General features: G+C 37.5%; 2 protein-coding genes across 8 annotated transcripts; both read right to left on the bottom strand.

Moving 5' to 3' along the window:
* Positions 1-413: 413 nt before the first annotated feature.
* Positions 414-7,121, bottom strand: LOC141375101 (B-cell receptor CD22-like). 2 transcript variants are annotated; one of them, XM_073906795.1, is made up of 13 exons: positions 7,086-7,121; positions 6,852-6,965; positions 6,039-6,109; positions 4,911-5,258; positions 3,774-4,025; positions 3,227-3,580; positions 2,765-3,019; positions 2,123-2,380; positions 1,769-2,014; positions 1,597-1,690; positions 1,407-1,455; positions 980-1,227; positions 414-892 (listed from the first exon to the last, which is right to left on the bottom strand). In XM_073906795.1, the coding sequence occupies exons 3-13, from the start codon at positions 6,091-6,093 to the stop codon at positions 859-861; spliced, it is 2,193 nt and encodes a 730-aa protein (XP_073762896.1). In that variant the 5' UTR covers positions 6,094-6,109; positions 6,852-6,965; positions 7,086-7,121; the 3' UTR covers positions 414-858. The 2 variants fall into 2 exon arrangements, with proteins under 2 accessions (XP_073762896.1, XP_073762890.1); XM_073906789.1 differs by having other exon boundaries at positions 980-1,230; positions 7,086-7,113.
* A 2,667-nt stretch (positions 7,122-9,788) lies between these two features.
* On the bottom strand, positions 9,789-16,127 carry LOC103909419 (B-cell receptor CD22-like). Of its 6 annotated transcripts, none has more exons than XM_073906835.1 (13): positions 16,012-16,079; positions 15,717-15,891; positions 15,240-15,310; positions 14,106-14,453; positions 12,962-13,213; positions 12,422-12,769; positions 11,952-12,206; positions 11,309-11,566; positions 10,956-11,201; positions 10,784-10,877; positions 10,652-10,700; positions 10,448-10,528; positions 9,789-10,360 (listed from the first exon to the last, which is right to left on the bottom strand). In XM_073906835.1, the coding sequence occupies exons 3-13, from the start codon at positions 15,292-15,294 to the stop codon at positions 10,247-10,249; spliced, it is 2,100 nt and encodes a 699-aa protein (XP_073762936.1). In that variant the 5' UTR covers positions 15,295-15,310; positions 15,717-15,891; positions 16,012-16,079; the 3' UTR covers positions 9,789-10,246. The 6 variants fall into 6 exon arrangements, with proteins under 6 accessions (XP_073762936.1, XP_073762931.1, XP_073762950.1 ...); XM_073906830.1 differs by having other exon boundaries at positions 15,717-15,917; positions 16,012-16,074; XM_073906849.1 differs by lacking the exons at positions 11,309-11,566; positions 16,012-16,079 and adding an exon at positions 16,100-16,127 and having other exon boundaries at positions 15,717-15,917.
* Positions 16,128-16,543: the final 416 nt, after the last annotated feature.

Here is a 16,543-nt window from a genome sequence, read left to right as displayed (position 1 = left end):
TGATGATGTTTTCCTGACTTGATTCTTGTCTGTTCTCTTGGATCGTGTTTTTGGTTTTACTCTTTACATTATTGTTTGCTCCTGTGTTGAACTCTGCCTGCTTTGACGACTCTTAAATAAAAAAATCTGCATTTAGAGCAATGGAGGTTCAGAAGTTAGCTTACTCTCAGTGCTAGGAGGGCATCCGCCAATTGAAACATGTATCAGAGTAATTGTCAGTTCATTCTGCTGTGGCAACCTCTGATAAATCTAGGATTAAGCTGAAAGAGAGTATTATTTTTACCCTAAATTTTAGTTCACTTCATTGCCATCATGTGGTTAAAGAGATGAAGTGCACTTTACTGCCCAATATGAAGTGCTAATCACAGCAGCTGAAGACTAAAGGTCAATCTGAAAACACACACAGTCATCATAATTATTAATAAATCAATGTTTATTGTGTGATATATGACACTACAACACAACAGACATTAGTAGGTTACTCCAGCAAACACAGTTCAGTCAAATCCAGTCACTTTAATAGAATTATTTACAGATTGATTTGAGTTTGAGATAAAAACACTGCTCATCTGTACAAATCATCAGTTCAATCTGTTCATCCTCCAGTGAAGACACTAATTAACAATAATGAGGGAGAATTATGAAGGTTATATGAATATAATATATGAATGCATTTCTTTATGATGATTTCCTCCTGAAATGCATTTCCAGAACAAACACACTCTGTACAATAAACACACACATCAGCAAATAAGCCTGAAATCAGATGTTGACGTCCTCTAATGATGAGCAAAATCTGTGAATCAGCAGAACTCAAGCAGTCTCTGATCATCATCAACAGCATCAAGCCAATGTTGTTTATTTGACTGAGCTGTAAATCACATCCTCACATCTGCAGACAAATGAGAAACTTTAAGCACTGAACATGTTTTATAAGGGTCTCAGTGTTTAATTGGGGTTGAGATGAATGTTTTGTCACCTGTTGGCATCAGACGGACGCTGCATCTCCATCTTCTGATGTTCTTCAGTCTTCATGTCTTTGTTCTTGAAGTGATGAACACTGGCGTATTGAAGATCCTCCACATCTCCTGCTTCTGCTCTGCTGGAGCGTTTGGGTTTCACTGATGTAATGTTGGTATAAAGATCCTCGCTCTGATTGGCTGATACTAGTGAATACACTGCACTGTCATTGGCTGAAGCTGTTTCTGCTGATCTGCCAATGGGATTCTGCTGTGGTTTAATCAAATATCACAGAAATATAATCAGTCCTGCTTTTATTATCGTCTTCAGGGCAGATACTTGTCAAGCAGCAGTGCAGGATTTAATAACTCTTGTATTTTCAAATAAAATAATATTAATATCATGAGCAGTTTTCTGTAAATTCAGGTCTGTACTATCAAACTCGCCTGATTTTGTCTGGTATCTTCAGCTCCACCATCTCTCTTCTTCTTCTTCCTGAAGAAAAATATTTCAAAGTATTAAAAAGTAATGTATTAACATTTCATTTTTATTAATGCCTCGGGTTCAGTAAGTTCTATATTGATTTTAATTTTTGAAACAGCCTTTTAATTCAAGATCAGCTCAGCATTCACTCACCATATAAACACAATAATGATGATGATGATGAAGATCAATCCTCCACATCCCGCCACAACCCCAGTAAGTGTGAGCAGAGCAGATCTCTGAACCGCTGAAACAAGACGCTGATGAAGATCATTTGACAGCAGAGACAGAAGAAACTGAAAGAGTGTCTGTTTCTAGAAAATACCTTCAGTGACTGAAACAGACTCTGATCTCTGAGAGCCATATTTATTCTCAGCCTCACAGTAGTATCGGCCACTATCTAGTGCACTAAAACTCTGTCCAGATCCAACAGCTGAGCTTTGATTCTCCTTAAACCAGGTGAAGTTCACAGCAGGAGGGTTTGAGTCGCTGCTGCAGCTCAGAGTCACTGAATCTCCAGACACTATTACAGCAGATCCATTTATAAATACTGAGACATTCCTGGGAGGATCTGAAAAAATAATAATTTGTTTACAAAAACAATTAAATATCTGTATAATTACTAATAAAACAATATGACCAGAACAAGGATCAGCCTGTTGTGTTATAATACACTCACACATGACATTCAGCATCACAGGATCAGAGTATTTCTCTCCATGTTTATTTCTGGCTCTACACTTGTATTCTCCGCTGTGATCAGAGCTGATGTTTGAGATGCTGAAGATTCTTCCAGATCCTACAGATGATTCTCCTTTTACCCAGCTGAAGTTCAGTGCAGGAGGGTTTGAGTCGTTGCTGCAGTTCAGAGTCACTGAATCTCCAGACACTATTACAGCAGATCCACTGACGGACACTGAGACGCTCTTTGGAGGATCTGAAAAATAATAACCATGTATTGACAATAAAAATGTAATGCAAGTAAAAGTCAATTAATAAAAACAGAGAATAAATAATATAAAAACTATCTATACTGGACATTTGATACTACATAAATGTAAGAAATTAAATAAAAGATGAAAATCTAAACCAGTGAACAGTAAATAAACCAGCATCACTGCAACAAGGGTGTCAAAGCACAAATACAATGAATGATGATAAAACTGACTTAATATTGGATTATCTTGAATAAATCAAGTCTCTAATAATAACAAACAAATGTCATGCGGTCTGTATAACAAATCAAAGAGGTATTTAATATATAATCATAATTATGCTTATGTGATACATTTCTACTATTAATCAGTCGATTTATACTCACATTCAACACTGAGATAAACAGGTGGAGAGTTCAGACGTTCTCCTGCTTTTCCTCTTGCAGCACATCTATATTCTCCAGCATCAGAGCGACTGACTGACTGCAGCTGAAGCTGATTATTCAGTGTTTCTCCAGTTAATCTCTCTGTGTTTCTGTACCAGATGAATGTAGTTTCTTCAGGCAGAGAGCAGCTGCTTTTACAGCTCAGAGTCACTGAATCTCCCTCTTTTACACATTGTTTTGTCTCCACCTGCAGGTCTGACAGAGAAATTACAAGATGTGTTACTCAGTAAATATTATTTGTATTATTATGTAAATTAAACATCAAACTGAAGCAGTTCAGAGAGCAGTTATATCATAAACACATGATGTTGCTGTTGTTCAGACGGCTGATACACTCCTGTAACATAAAGAGCTGCTGTGTTCATGGAGACCTGAATAAAGTCCTGATCTCAGTTTATTTACCTGTGACATCAAGACGAGCTCCAGGAATCACAGTCCATCTTTTATACTGTACATCTCTGAATCTGCAGTAGTAGATGTGTTTATCAGCTTCTGTTACTGCAGTCAAAGTGATGCTGAAAGTGTCTCTATATTCTCTGTCTTTATATTCACTGACACACTGAATTCTTCCTCTTTTGTCTGGATCTGTACACAGGTCTGGAGGATCTTCACCAGTTACAGCAGGTTTGGTTGAGACAGATTGTATGAGCTCATAATCATGTGTTAAAGTACAGGATATTTTCACTGTTGATCCCTTTAATGCACAAACATATGAAGGGCTGTATTTCACTCCAGATTCCCACAGACCATAAACCCCTGAAACACAGACATGAGGAAAACTGATCAGACTATCAGCAAAAACAAAATCACAGAAATCTTTTGTTTTGCTCTCAAATATTTAAAACACACAAAAGATATCAGTTTGAGGAAAGCTTTACATGTTCACTCAAACATAATTTAAGAAACTCCACATGTGAGATATTTCACTCATCTTCTTGTTTATACTCACATCCTACTTTGACATAAACAGCAGGAGATTTCAGATGTTCATTTCCTCCTACAGCACACTGATAATCTCCACCATCATCATATGTGACTGACCACAGATGAAGCTGATTCTTTGTTCTGATTCCTTTATTTATTGTTTTTGTGTTTCTGTACCAGATGAATGTAGTTTCTTCAGGCAGAGAGCAGCTGCTTTTACAGCTCAGAGTCACTGAATCTCCCTCTACAACAGACTGCTGTGTCTCCACCTGCAGGTCTGACAGAGAAATGACAGCAGTTCATTGGTTTATCATTCTGTTTATGTTCTGAACCTTCTTTCTTCTCCAGAATACTTTTCATTTATGAACATTTCTTGTTTTGTAGAGATCTGTCATAATATACTGTCATAAAAATGAATATATATACAAACATAAAAGCAATCATATATTTAACAAGGTTTAGTGAAATAGAGAGTATAGTTTTTTATTAGGTACAAATGCAAAAAAATTCATAGAAGCTTAATAACATAAAATCCAACTGGTGGTGGCTTTGACTTTGCTTCATTTTACGCTGTCAAAATAAGAGTTCCACATACAGTACATAGTAAGTTTAATATAAACTTTGATGAACATAAAAACTAGAGAGGGAAATACACTCATGGAATTTACATGACTGCTAGAACACATTGGAGTTTGAGGCTCACAGTATGGTCATTTCCATGTACTGAACTCTTATTATTTGACTAGGTATTTCCAGATTTTCTTTAAAGGGCACCTTTAAATCAGCTTTGCTTTTGTTCTTATGTTTATATGAGTGAATCTGAATCTGAACAGCAGCCTGAGAACAATCAAGAATGTTCATTTTTAATTCATATTTCACATTTCCTGACTGGTTTTTGGCTTTTCTAAATGGTGCACTTGTATTTTTTATGATCATAAACAAACCCTCCTGAACACTTGGCATATTTCATTAAAATTCATAATTTTTAGTCTCTTTTGCAATGTTTTATAAAGCAAAGTTCACTATTCTTCTGGACTGGATCTGGACTCTGAATCTGGACTTAATTTATTCATGTTTTTGTTAAGAAACATGAAGATCCACAGCAAATACAGGAAGATTATAAAGTGTTGGCTGTGTGTGTTTCTGATAGTTCTGCTTCTACCTGTGACGTCCAGCTGAACTCCAGAAATCCCTGTCCATTTTCCACCCTCAACATCAGTAGTGAATCTGCAGTAGTAGATGTGTTTATCAGCTTCTGTTACTGCAGTCAAAGTGATGCTGGAAGTGTCTTTATCTTCTCTGACACACTGAACTCTTCCTGTTTTATCAGGGTCTGAACACAGGTCTGGTGCTTCTCCATCAGTTACAGCATGTTTGGTCCAGTAGACTGATCTGAGCTGATGATCATGAGGATATTTTACAGTACAGGATATTTTCACTGTTGATCCCTTTAATGCACAAACAGATGAAGAGCTGTAATTCACTCCCCAATCCTGCTGACCATCACACCCTGAAACACAGACATGCACAAAACAAACATTTATAAACTAGTTTAAAAGTAGATTACAGGCTTCTCTTTGAGTAAAGCATATACACAATCCATCCCATACGTTTATGTCCAGTGAAATGCATCTCATCAAATGCATCCTTTCATATTCACATTTATATCTCACTTAAAATATTAACAGCAGCTACACCAAATCTCTTTTTCAACCCAGACTCATCATGGATACGTACCACAGTATGCATTTCTGTAGAGAGCAAAATACGTCCCAGGAAGTACGTTTTTTTTTTTTTTTTTTTGTGCATTTTTTTATATTTGCAAATCCGCCAGAGGCCGTATGTGTGCACTTTTTCAGATCTCAAATTTCTCTTACAAATGCCAATAATAATACATAAAGATGTATAATATAAATAAACCGCATATACGTCACCTCTTTGAAAAGTACACATTATTGTATAACTGCAGGTTGACTCTATATACTGTCCACCCTATACACAGCACACTAACTCTTGCTGATTTTGGTTGTGCAGTAATAGTGTGCACGTTTGTGAAGCAGCTTTAGAATGATCATTATTGTGAAAAGCATTAAACAAACAAACTTTTACAATTTATTTGAATTTTTTTTCCAGTTTTTAAATTGTTTTAAAATTTAATCACTTTTGACCTTTTTTATTGTCTCTGTCAGTAAAACACTGCTGTCAGTTTCTGAGACACAAAGTGTGAGGAGCTCAGTCAGCTTCTCAAGAGTGTTAAAGTTTGTCTATAGTGACTGTAGTGAAAACTCACCCGCAGTCATGATCACTAAGATCAGAGGAAGAGATGCTCTGAAAGACCTCAACATAGTGACTTCTGCAATCCTACAAATGACAAATATGACAGTATGAGCATCATCTCTACACAACAGCACAAACTCTATTGTGTGAACAGACTGTAGATGGAGAACAGGATCATTTCTGACATGATCTGACTTTGCTCTTTGTTTTTGATTTTATATTTGGATTCTGACTCAGCTTTAGTGATCAAGAGCGAGAGACACAGAATCAACATCCTGACCAAACCAAACACACACAATCACCAGTAAACACCCTGTTTTCACAGCAGCACACAACCAAATAAACCCACACACACTGATAATAATCTAATAATCTCTGGGGGAATAAAGTATTTGAAGTGTTGTTTGATTCTTCAGTTTGGTTCACGTCTCATTAGTCTCCAGTCCTGCAGAGTTTTGATAAAGCTGGTCTTCCTGTAGTTTTGGAGAAACTCTTAAAGCTGGACTGGTTTGTTCAGATGTGTTTGATTGGGGTTTGAGAGAAACTCTGCAGGACTGAGACTCTTCAGGATCAAACTTGTCTCTCTGTACTGAGCGTGTCAGCTGAGCTTCACAACAGATCAGCATTTGCAGAAACTCTTGTTGTTTTGAGGAGGAACTACATCATCTAGAATCTCACCTGGAGCCTGAGCGGCCCTGACCACAACATCTGTATTTATAACAGTTATTGAGCTTCTGTAACTCCTCAAATCAACATTCAGCAGATGCCTTCATACAGATATCAACCGTAGATCAACAGAATTATTTTAGTGTTGAAATGCTCTTACCGTGCTGCAGTGTCTCAGTGTCGACGCTCAAATGAGATCCTCAGGTCTTCCTCTTCCTGGGTCTGTACAAGATCATCTTAAAAACACCAGAACATCTCCTGCAGTCGCTCTCATCTACAAAAGTCAAACAGCAGAATTCACTATTGTTCAGTGTTTGAGAGGGAAAATGTGAAAACACAATTAGTTTGCAGACAGAACTGAGTAAAACACTTTAAATGAGTGTCTGAGCATCACCTGATGAAGCTTTGCGGCTCTTAGTGTCACTTCCTCTTGTTTGCACAAACTCTATTTTCACTCATGAAGTGTTAACATGACATACGACACACTTAACCACATTCATATCCATCAGTGGACATTAAAGTGGGCGTTTAAGTGGGTCAGAGGCTGTTTCAGACAGACAACACAAGAGCTCTGCTGAAAGATTAAAATACTTCCTTAACACTAATAACTAAATGTTTGAATATATCAGAAATTGTGAAATAAGGATTATTATTATTATTACCTTAAACTTTAGTTAAACTTTAATCATCTTGTGGACAGAAAGATCAAGTGTGTTTTACTGCTGCTGCTGATTTTATGTGATGGAGAACCAAACAAAACCTAATATATATATATACACACTGGCGATCAAAATTAGAGAACAATTTATAAATAATTGAACAATTCTGAAATAATGTCATTTTCACCGCTCAGCAGTTGAAGGATTTTTTGTCTCGTCTATATCATGCTACCAGAACACCTTTTCCCCAAAATAACAAAGGCATTTCAACAAAAAACATTATTTTGCAGAAAACACACTGATCAAAATTAGACAACACTTTCAGATACCTCCCAGTTATTGGCGTCAGTCTGGCATCTGGTGCTAATTCCCTTGATTATCTGTCAACCCTTATTTACCTGGCAGCCTAACTTCCAGTTTCACTGACTCTGCAAGATGGTGGGCCTTTCTAAAGTGACTGAAAGCCTTCGGCAAAAGGTTGTCCAGATAAAGGCCTAAGGGATGACCCTATCAGCCATAGCAAGACAAGTTGGTTGCTCCAAACCTGTGATTTCAAGAATATTGATTCTTTACAACATCACAACTCATTCAAGTCTCTCAGGAAGGCTGGTCATCCACAGAAGAGAGGACAGGATACTGCGGAAGATCTCAATGGGCAATCGTTTTTACACTACAGCTGGAACTGCTCACTAGTTCGGCACTGAAAAGGGTAAAGATCTGTCTCGTCATACAGTGTCTTGACGTTTAAGAGCATTTGGACTGAAAGCCCACTCTGCAGTCACCAAACCTCTCATTAGCAGAATGAATCAAATGGCTAGACTAAGCTTTGCTGAGGAGCATGTTGTGTGGACGGAGGAGAACTGCTCTAAAGTTACTTCAGTGATGAAAGCAAGTTTAATTTATTTGGGTCCGATGGAAAACATTATGTTCGGCGACAAACTGGAGAAAGACTGAACCCAAAGTGTATAAAGAAGTCAGTTAAAAGTGGAGGAAGAAGTGTCATGGTTTGGGGCATGTTTTTTGCAGCAGGAGTTGGGTCTCTACAGGTAAATGGCAGAGTGAATGCAAATGTTTATCAGAACCTTCTTCAACAACATATGGTTGCTTCCCTGCATTCATTACCCAATCAGCCCACAGTGTTCATGCGGGAAAACGTGCCATGTCACACAGCAAAATGGGTAAAGCAGTTCCTTGAAACTGAAAACATTGAAAAAATTACATGGTCTGCCCAGAGTCCTGACCTCAACCCAATAGAGAACCTCTGGAAAATCTTTGGCGACAAAGTTATGGCCAAGAAACCCATTACAGTCACTGAACCGTCGAGAAGACTGGATGAAGAGTGGGCCAAAATCACACCAGAGCAATGTGAGAGACTAGTGCTGTCTTGTGGCCACAGATTTGCTGAAGTCGTTCAGAGCAGAGGCCTGTACACGTCCTACTAATTGCTGAGTGTTGTAACCTTCATAAAATTTTGCTGTAATCTTTTTCCATGCTACGGTCATTGTTGTTCTCTAATTTTGATCAGTGTGTTTTCTGCAAAATAATGTTTTTTGTTGAAATGCCTTTGTTATTTTAGGGAAAAGGTGTTCTGGTAGCATGATATAGACGAGACAAAAAATCCTTCAACTGTTGAGCAGTGAAAATGACATTATTTCAGAATTGTTCAATTATTTATAAATTGTTCTCTAATTTTGATCAACAGTGTATATGTATGTGTGTGTGTGTGTGTGTGTGTGTGTGTGTGTGTGTGTGTGTGTCTATATATATATACAGTATATATATGAACGACTTGTTAATCTGGTTAGCACTGTCGCATAAAGGGTCAGCAAAAGGGTTTCTGGATCGAGTCCCAGCTGGGTCAGTTTCTGTGTGGAGTTTGCATGTTCTTGTGGGTTTCCGGGTGCTCCAGTCCACACGCTTTATAGGGGGACTGGGTGACATAAATTGGCTGAAGTGTGTGTGTGTGTGTGTGTGTGATAAAATAAGGGACTAAGGAAAATTAATAAATAAATGAATGAAATTAGGACAGTCAAAGGCGTCGCAAAGAATTCTGGGCCGCTTTGGGATTTAAACTTTGGATTTAAATGGTCAACTCCACTTGTCCACTTCTCTGAATATGATATTAGTATATTTTACATTAATAAACACATTTTAGTCACTTATCTCGCTTTAAACAGCTGCAGCTTCTCTGTTCTCGCCGTTGCTCGTTTTAATGGAGATTATTTTGAAGAGAAGTCAAATTTTCTGTTACGGTGGGCGGAGCTACGAGTCACAGACGGTAATCTGATTGGTGTTTAAACATCTGCAGTTGTTAAAACTCATTTGATTGGCCATATTTTATCAGAATTTGTAAGGAAAATAGCGAATTTGAATTATTTATTAACTATTAATCAATATGTATTATAGTTATTAGCATATAAATCAGTTTCAGTATTGTGAATGTTCACTTCTGGCCTTTTATCAGATTTTATGAAACCGATAAAAGTCACTGGAGGACAATCTGAAAACACACATGAAATACAGTTACTGTAATCTTTAAATACACTACAGAAATGTTTATTATAAAATCAGACATTTTACAAAATAAAAAATACAGTAAAAACTGTCAATACAGCACTTTAATAGAAGCAGATACAGATTGCATTAAGATGAAAACATTGCTTAGCGGTCACAAGTTCACAAGTGAAGCAGACAATAATTACAAAATAATGAGAACAATACAGCAATTGCTAGTCTTAATATCTGAAATGTTTGCATAAGCATAAGAATCCTACTGTGTGAATAAAGTCTAATATGTGTTTATGAGCAGTCAGATGTTGATGAGCTCTAATGATGATCAGTTTCTGAGGAGCTTCAGTATTTGCCTGTATATGAGCAGTAATACAGCGAGGAGAGTTTAATGTGGATCTGCTGAAGCTCCTGCTACTTGTAGAGTCTCATATTCAGAAGATCTGGACTGAAGCTCAAGAGCCGTGTAGGTCTCATCATCAGGAGCTCTGGAGCCGACAGACTGTGAGAGAAACACATGAACACATCAGCCTGTGTTTATCTGGATCTGATCAATCTGACTGGAAAAGTGTTGCAGACATTTACTGACTGGGATTTTGCTGTAAACGTCAGCAGATCTTCTGGACGCTGGATCCAGAGCTGTGTACGTATCATCAGTGGAGTCAGCGCTCTATAGAGAAACATTTCTACACTTATACTGCATCACACACACACACACATCTGTGTTTATAATTCAGTGTAAACACACAAGCATATTGAACTGCAGCTGTAGATGGAGGAGTGTGTTTCTCACCTGCTTTTGCTCCACAGCTTCACTTCCAGCTGCTCTCCTCCTCTTAACACTGAAATGAGTCCATTTGTGTTACATTGGAGATGTTTCTTATAGTAAATTGACTAAGATTGTGTTCAGACAAACTCTACTCACCATATGAACACAATAATGAAGATGATGATGAAGATCAATCCTCCACATCCCGCCACAACCCCAGTAAGTGTGAGCAGAGCAGATCTCTGAACCCCTGAAACAAGACGCTGATGAAGATCATTTGACAGCAGAGACAGAAGAAACTGAAAGAGTGTCTGTTTCTAGAAAATACCTTCAGTGACTGAAACAGACTCTGATCTCTGAGAGCCATATTTATTCTCAGCCTCACAGTAGTATCGGCCACTATCTAGTGCACTAAAACTCTGTCCAGATCCAACAGCTGAGCTTTGGTTGTCTTTAAACCAGGTGAAGTTCACAGCAGGAGGGTTTGAGTCGCTGCTGCAGCTCAGAGTCACTGAATCTCCAGACACTATTACAGCAGATCCATTTATAAATACTGAGACATTCCTGGGAGGATCTGAAAAAGGAATAATTTGTTCACTAAAAACAATTAAATGTTTGTAAAATTGCTAGTAAACTAACATGATCAAAAAGGATCAATCTGTTTTGTTATAATACACTCACACATGACATTCAGCATCACAGGATCAGAGTGTTTCTCTCCATGTTTATTTCTGGCTCTACACTTGTATTCTCCACTGTGATCAGAGCTGATGTTTGAGATGCTGAAGATTCTTCCAGATCCTACAGATGTTTCATCTTTTAACCTGCTGAAGTTCAGTGCAGGAGGGTTTGAGTTACTGCTGCAGCTCAGAGTCACTGAATCTCCAGACACTATTACAGCAGATCCACTGACGGACACTGAGACGCTCTTTGGAGGATCTGAAAAATAATAACCATGTATTGACAATAAAAATGTAATGCAAGTAAAAGTCAATTAATAAAAACAGAGAATAAATAATATAAAAACTATCTATACTGGACATTTGATACTACATAAATTCAAGAAATTAAATAAAAGATGAAAATCTAAACCAGTGAACAGTAAATAAACCAGCATCACCGCAACAAGGGTGTCAAAGCACAAATACAATGAATGATGATAAAACTGACTTAATATTGGATTATCTTGAATAAATCAAGTCTCTAATAATAACAAACAAATGTCATGCGGCCTGTATAAAAAAATCAAAAAGGTATTTAATATATAATTATAATTATGCTTATGTGATACATTTCTACTATTAATCAGTCGATTTATACTCACATTCAACACTGAGATAAACAGGTGGAGAGTTCAGACGTTCTCCTGCTTTTCCTCTTGCAGCACATCTATATTCTCCAGCATCAGAGTGACTGACTGACTGCAGCTGAAGCTGATTATTCAGTGTTTCTCCAGTTAATCTCTCTGTGTTTCTGTACCAGATGAATGTAGTTTCTTCAGGCAGAGAGCAGCTGCTTTTACAGCTCAGAGTCACTGAATCTCCCTCTTTTACACATTGTTTTGTCTCCACCTGCAGGTCTGACAGAGAAATTACAACATGTAAATATAAACAGTAAATGTCCATGCAAATAGTATTTTTCAAAATTGAACATCAAATTGAAGTAGTTCAGATAGCATATAATGCCATAAACAAATGATGTTGCTGTTGTTCAGACGGCTGATACACTCCTGTAAAATAAAGAGCTGCTGTGTTCATGGAGACCTGAATAAAGTCCTGATCTCAGTTTATTTACCTGTGACATCAAGACGAGCTCCAGGAATCACAGTCCATCTATTATTCTGTGTATCTCTGAATCTGCAGTAGTAGATGTGTTTATCAGCTTCTGTTACTGCAGTCAAAGTGATGATTAAAGTGTTTTTATCTTCACTGACACACTGAATTCCTCCTCTTATGTCTGTATCTGTACACAGGTCTGGAGGTTCTTCACCAGTTACAGCAGGTTTGGTTGAGACAGATTGTATGAGCTGATAACCATAAACAGAATATGTTGAAGTACAGGATATTTTCACTGTTGATCCCTTTAATGCACAAACATATGAAGGGCTGTAATTCACTCCTGATTTCCACAGACCATAAACCCCTGAAACACAGACATGAGGAAAACTGATCAGACTATCAGCAAAAACAAAATCACAGAAATCTTTTGTTTTGCTCTCAAATATTTAAAACACACTGAAGATATCAGTTTGAGGAAAGCTTTACATGTTCACTCAAATTAATTTAAGAAACTCCACATGTGAGATATTTCACTCGTGTTCTTGTTTATACTCACTTCCTACTTTGACATAAACAGCAGGAGAGATCAGATGTTCATTTCCTCCTACAGCACACTGATAATATCCAGCATCAGAGCCTCTGACTGACCACAGCTGAAGCTGATTCTTTGTTCTGATTCCTTCATTTATTGTCTTTGTGTTTCTGGACCAGATGAATGTAGTTTCTTCAGGCAGAGAGCAGCTGCTTTTACAGCTCAGAGTCACTGAATCTCCCTCTACAACAGTCTGCTGTGTCTCCACCTGCAGGTCTGACAGAGAAATGACAGCAGTTCATTGGTTTATCATTCTGTTTATGTTCTGAACCTTCTTTCTTCTCCAGAATACTTTTCATTTATGAACATTTCTTGTTTTGTGGAGAGCTGTCATAATATAATGTCATAAAAATGAATATATAAACAAACATAAAAGCAATCACATATTTAACAAGGTTTAGTGAAATAGAGAGTATAGTTTTTTATTTGGTACAAATGTAAAAAAATTCATAGAAGCTTAGTAACATAAAATCCAACTGGTGGCTGGCTTTGACTTTGCTTCATTTATGCTGTCAAAATAAGAGTTCCACATACAGTACATAGTAAGTTTAATATAAACTTTGATGAACATAAAAAACAAGGGAGGGAAATACACTCATGGAATTTACATGACAGCTAAAAAACATTGGAGTTTGAGGCTCACAGTATGGTCATTTCCATGTACTGAACTCTTATTATTTGACTATACCTAGGTATTCGCAGATTTTCTTTAAAGGGCACCTTTAAATCAGCTTTGCTTTTGTTCTTATGTTTATATGAGTGAATCTGAATCTGAACAGCAGCCTGAGAACAATCAAGAATGTTCATTTTTAATTCATATTTCACATTTCCTGACTGGTTTTTGGCTTTTCTAAATGGTGCACTTGTATTTTTTATGATCATAAACAAACCCTCCTGAACACTTGGCATATTTCATTAAAATTCATAATTTTTAGTCTCTTTTGCAATGTTTAATAAAGCAAAGTTCACTATTCTTCTGGACTGGATCTGGACTCTGAATCTGGACTTAATTTATTCATGTTTTTGTTAAGAAACATGAAGATCCACAGCAAATACAGAAAGATTATAAAGTGTTGGCTGTGTGTGTTTCTGATAGTTCTGCTTCTACCTGTGACGTCCAGCTGAACTCCAGGAATCCCCGTCCATTTTCCACCCTCAACATCAGTAGTGAATCTGCAGTAGTAGATGTGTTTATCAGCTTCTGTTACTGCAGTCAAAGTGATGCTGGAAGTGTCTTTATCTGCTCTGACACACTGAACTCTTCCTGTTTTATCAGGGTCTGAACACAGGTCTGGTGCTTCTCCATCAGTTACAGCATGTTTGGTCCAGTAGACTGATCTGAGCTGATGATCATGAGGATATTTTACAGTACAGGATATTTTCACTGTTGATCCCTTTAATGCACAAACAGATGAAGGGCTGTAATTCACTCCCCAACCCTGCTGACCATCAGACCCTGAAACACAGACATGCACAAAACAAACATTTATAAACTAGTTTAAAAGTAGATTAAAGGCTTCTCTTTGAGTAAAGCATATACACAATCCATCCCGTAAGTTTATGTCCAGTGAAATGCATCTCATCAAATGCATCCTTTCATATTCACATTAATATCTCATTTAAAATATTAACAGCAGCTACACCAATTCTCTTTTTCAACCCAGACTCATCATGGATACGTACCACGGTATGCATTTCTGTAGAGAGCAAAATACGTCCCAGGAAGTACGTTTTTTTTTTGTTGTTTTTTTTGTGCAGTTTTTTATATTTGCAAATCTGCCAGAGGCCGTATGTGTGCACTTTTTCAGATCTCAAATTTCTCTTACAAATGCCAATAATAATACATTAAGATGTATAATATAAATAAACCGCATATACGTCACCTCTTTGAAAAGTACACATTATTGTATAACTGCAGGTTGACTATCTATATACTGTCCACCCTATACACAGCACACTAACTCTTGCTGATTTTGATTGTAAATAGTGTGAATCTTTGTGAAGCTACTTTAGAATGATCATTATTGTGAAAAGCGTTAAACAAATAAACTTTTAAAATTGATTTGAATTTTTTTGTGTGTCAGTTTTTAAATTTTTTTTAAAATTTAATCACTTTTGACCTTTTTTATTGTCTCTGTCAGTAAAACACTGCTGTCAGTTTCTGAGACACAAAGTGTGAGGAGCTCAGTCAGCTTCTCAAGAGTGTTAAAGTTTGTCTATAGTGACTGTAGTGAAAACTCACCCGCAGTCATGATCACTAAGATCAGAGGAAGAGATGCTCTGAAAGACCTCAACATAGTGACTTCTGCAATCCTACAAATGACAAATATGACAGTATGAGCATCATCTCTACACAACAGCACAAACTCTATTGTGTGAACAGACTGTAGATGGAGAACAGGATCATCTCTGACATGATCTGACTTTACTAAACACGCTAGTAAAGCAAACACATGATCATAATCCAGCATGAACAGAACTTTCTAATAATCTGTGGGGAAATAAAGTATTGTAAGTGTCCTTTGATTCTTCAGTTTGAGTGAGGAGGAACTACATCATCTAGAATCTCACCTGGAGGCTGAGCGGCCCTGACCACAACATATGTATTCATAACAGTTATTGAGCTTCTGTAACTCCTCAAATCAACATTCAGCAGATGCCTTTATACAGATATCAACTGTAGATCAACAGAATTATTTTAATGCTGAAATGCTCTTACCGTGCTGCAGTGTCTCAGTGTCGATGGTCAAATGAGATCCTCAGCAGCTCAAGCGGTCACACGAGCACATGTTTTCACACTTTACAAATGTGCTGTTAAATATTTGTCTTCCTCTTCCTGTGTCTGTACGAGATCATCTTAAAAACACCAGAACATCTCCTGCAGTCGCTCTCATCTACAGATGTCAAACAGCAGAATTCACTATTGTTCAGTGTTTGAGAGGGAAAATGTGAAAACACAATTAGTTTGGAGACAGAACTGAGTAAAACACGTTAAATGAGTGTCTGAGCATCACCTGATGAAGCTTTGCAGCTCTTAGTGTCACTTCCTCTTGTTTGCACAAACTCTTTTCACTCATGAAGTGTTAACATGACATACGACACACTTAACCACATTCATATCCATCAGTGGACATTCAAGCGGGTGTGTAAGTGTGTCAGAGGCCGTTTCTGACAGACAACACAAGAGCTCTGCTGAAAGATTAAAATACTTCCTTAACACTAATAACTAAATGTTTGAATATCTCAGAAATTGTGAAATTAGGATTATTATTATTGTGGCCAGACAAGCGCCGCCCCTCTGTGGTTGCGGATGGCATACCCCCTACCTTATTAGTAATCAGTGGGGGAAGATATAAAATGACAACCAGGATAGTATGTGTCACGAGTCCCGCCCCTTCCGACTGGTCACTTCCCGCTTTCAGTCACTCGCCGGCAGTGGTGCGTCTTATCGGGATCACGGTGTTGGTGTGCATCTACGGCTGCTCTTCTGCAGTCAGCAGTTCGTTTCACTGCGTTACAAAACTACGTTTAGCCCAACGGATATGT

The sequence above is a fragment of the Danio rerio genome, chromosome 1, assembly GCF_049306965.1.
Source record: "Danio rerio strain Tuebingen ecotype United States chromosome 1, GRCz12tu, whole genome shotgun sequence".
Classification (NCBI taxonomy): domain Eukaryota; kingdom Metazoa; phylum Chordata; class Actinopteri; order Cypriniformes; family Danionidae; genus Danio; species Danio rerio.
Note: the sequence above shows the minus strand (reverse complement) of the source record. Positions and strands in the feature narration are given on the sequence as shown.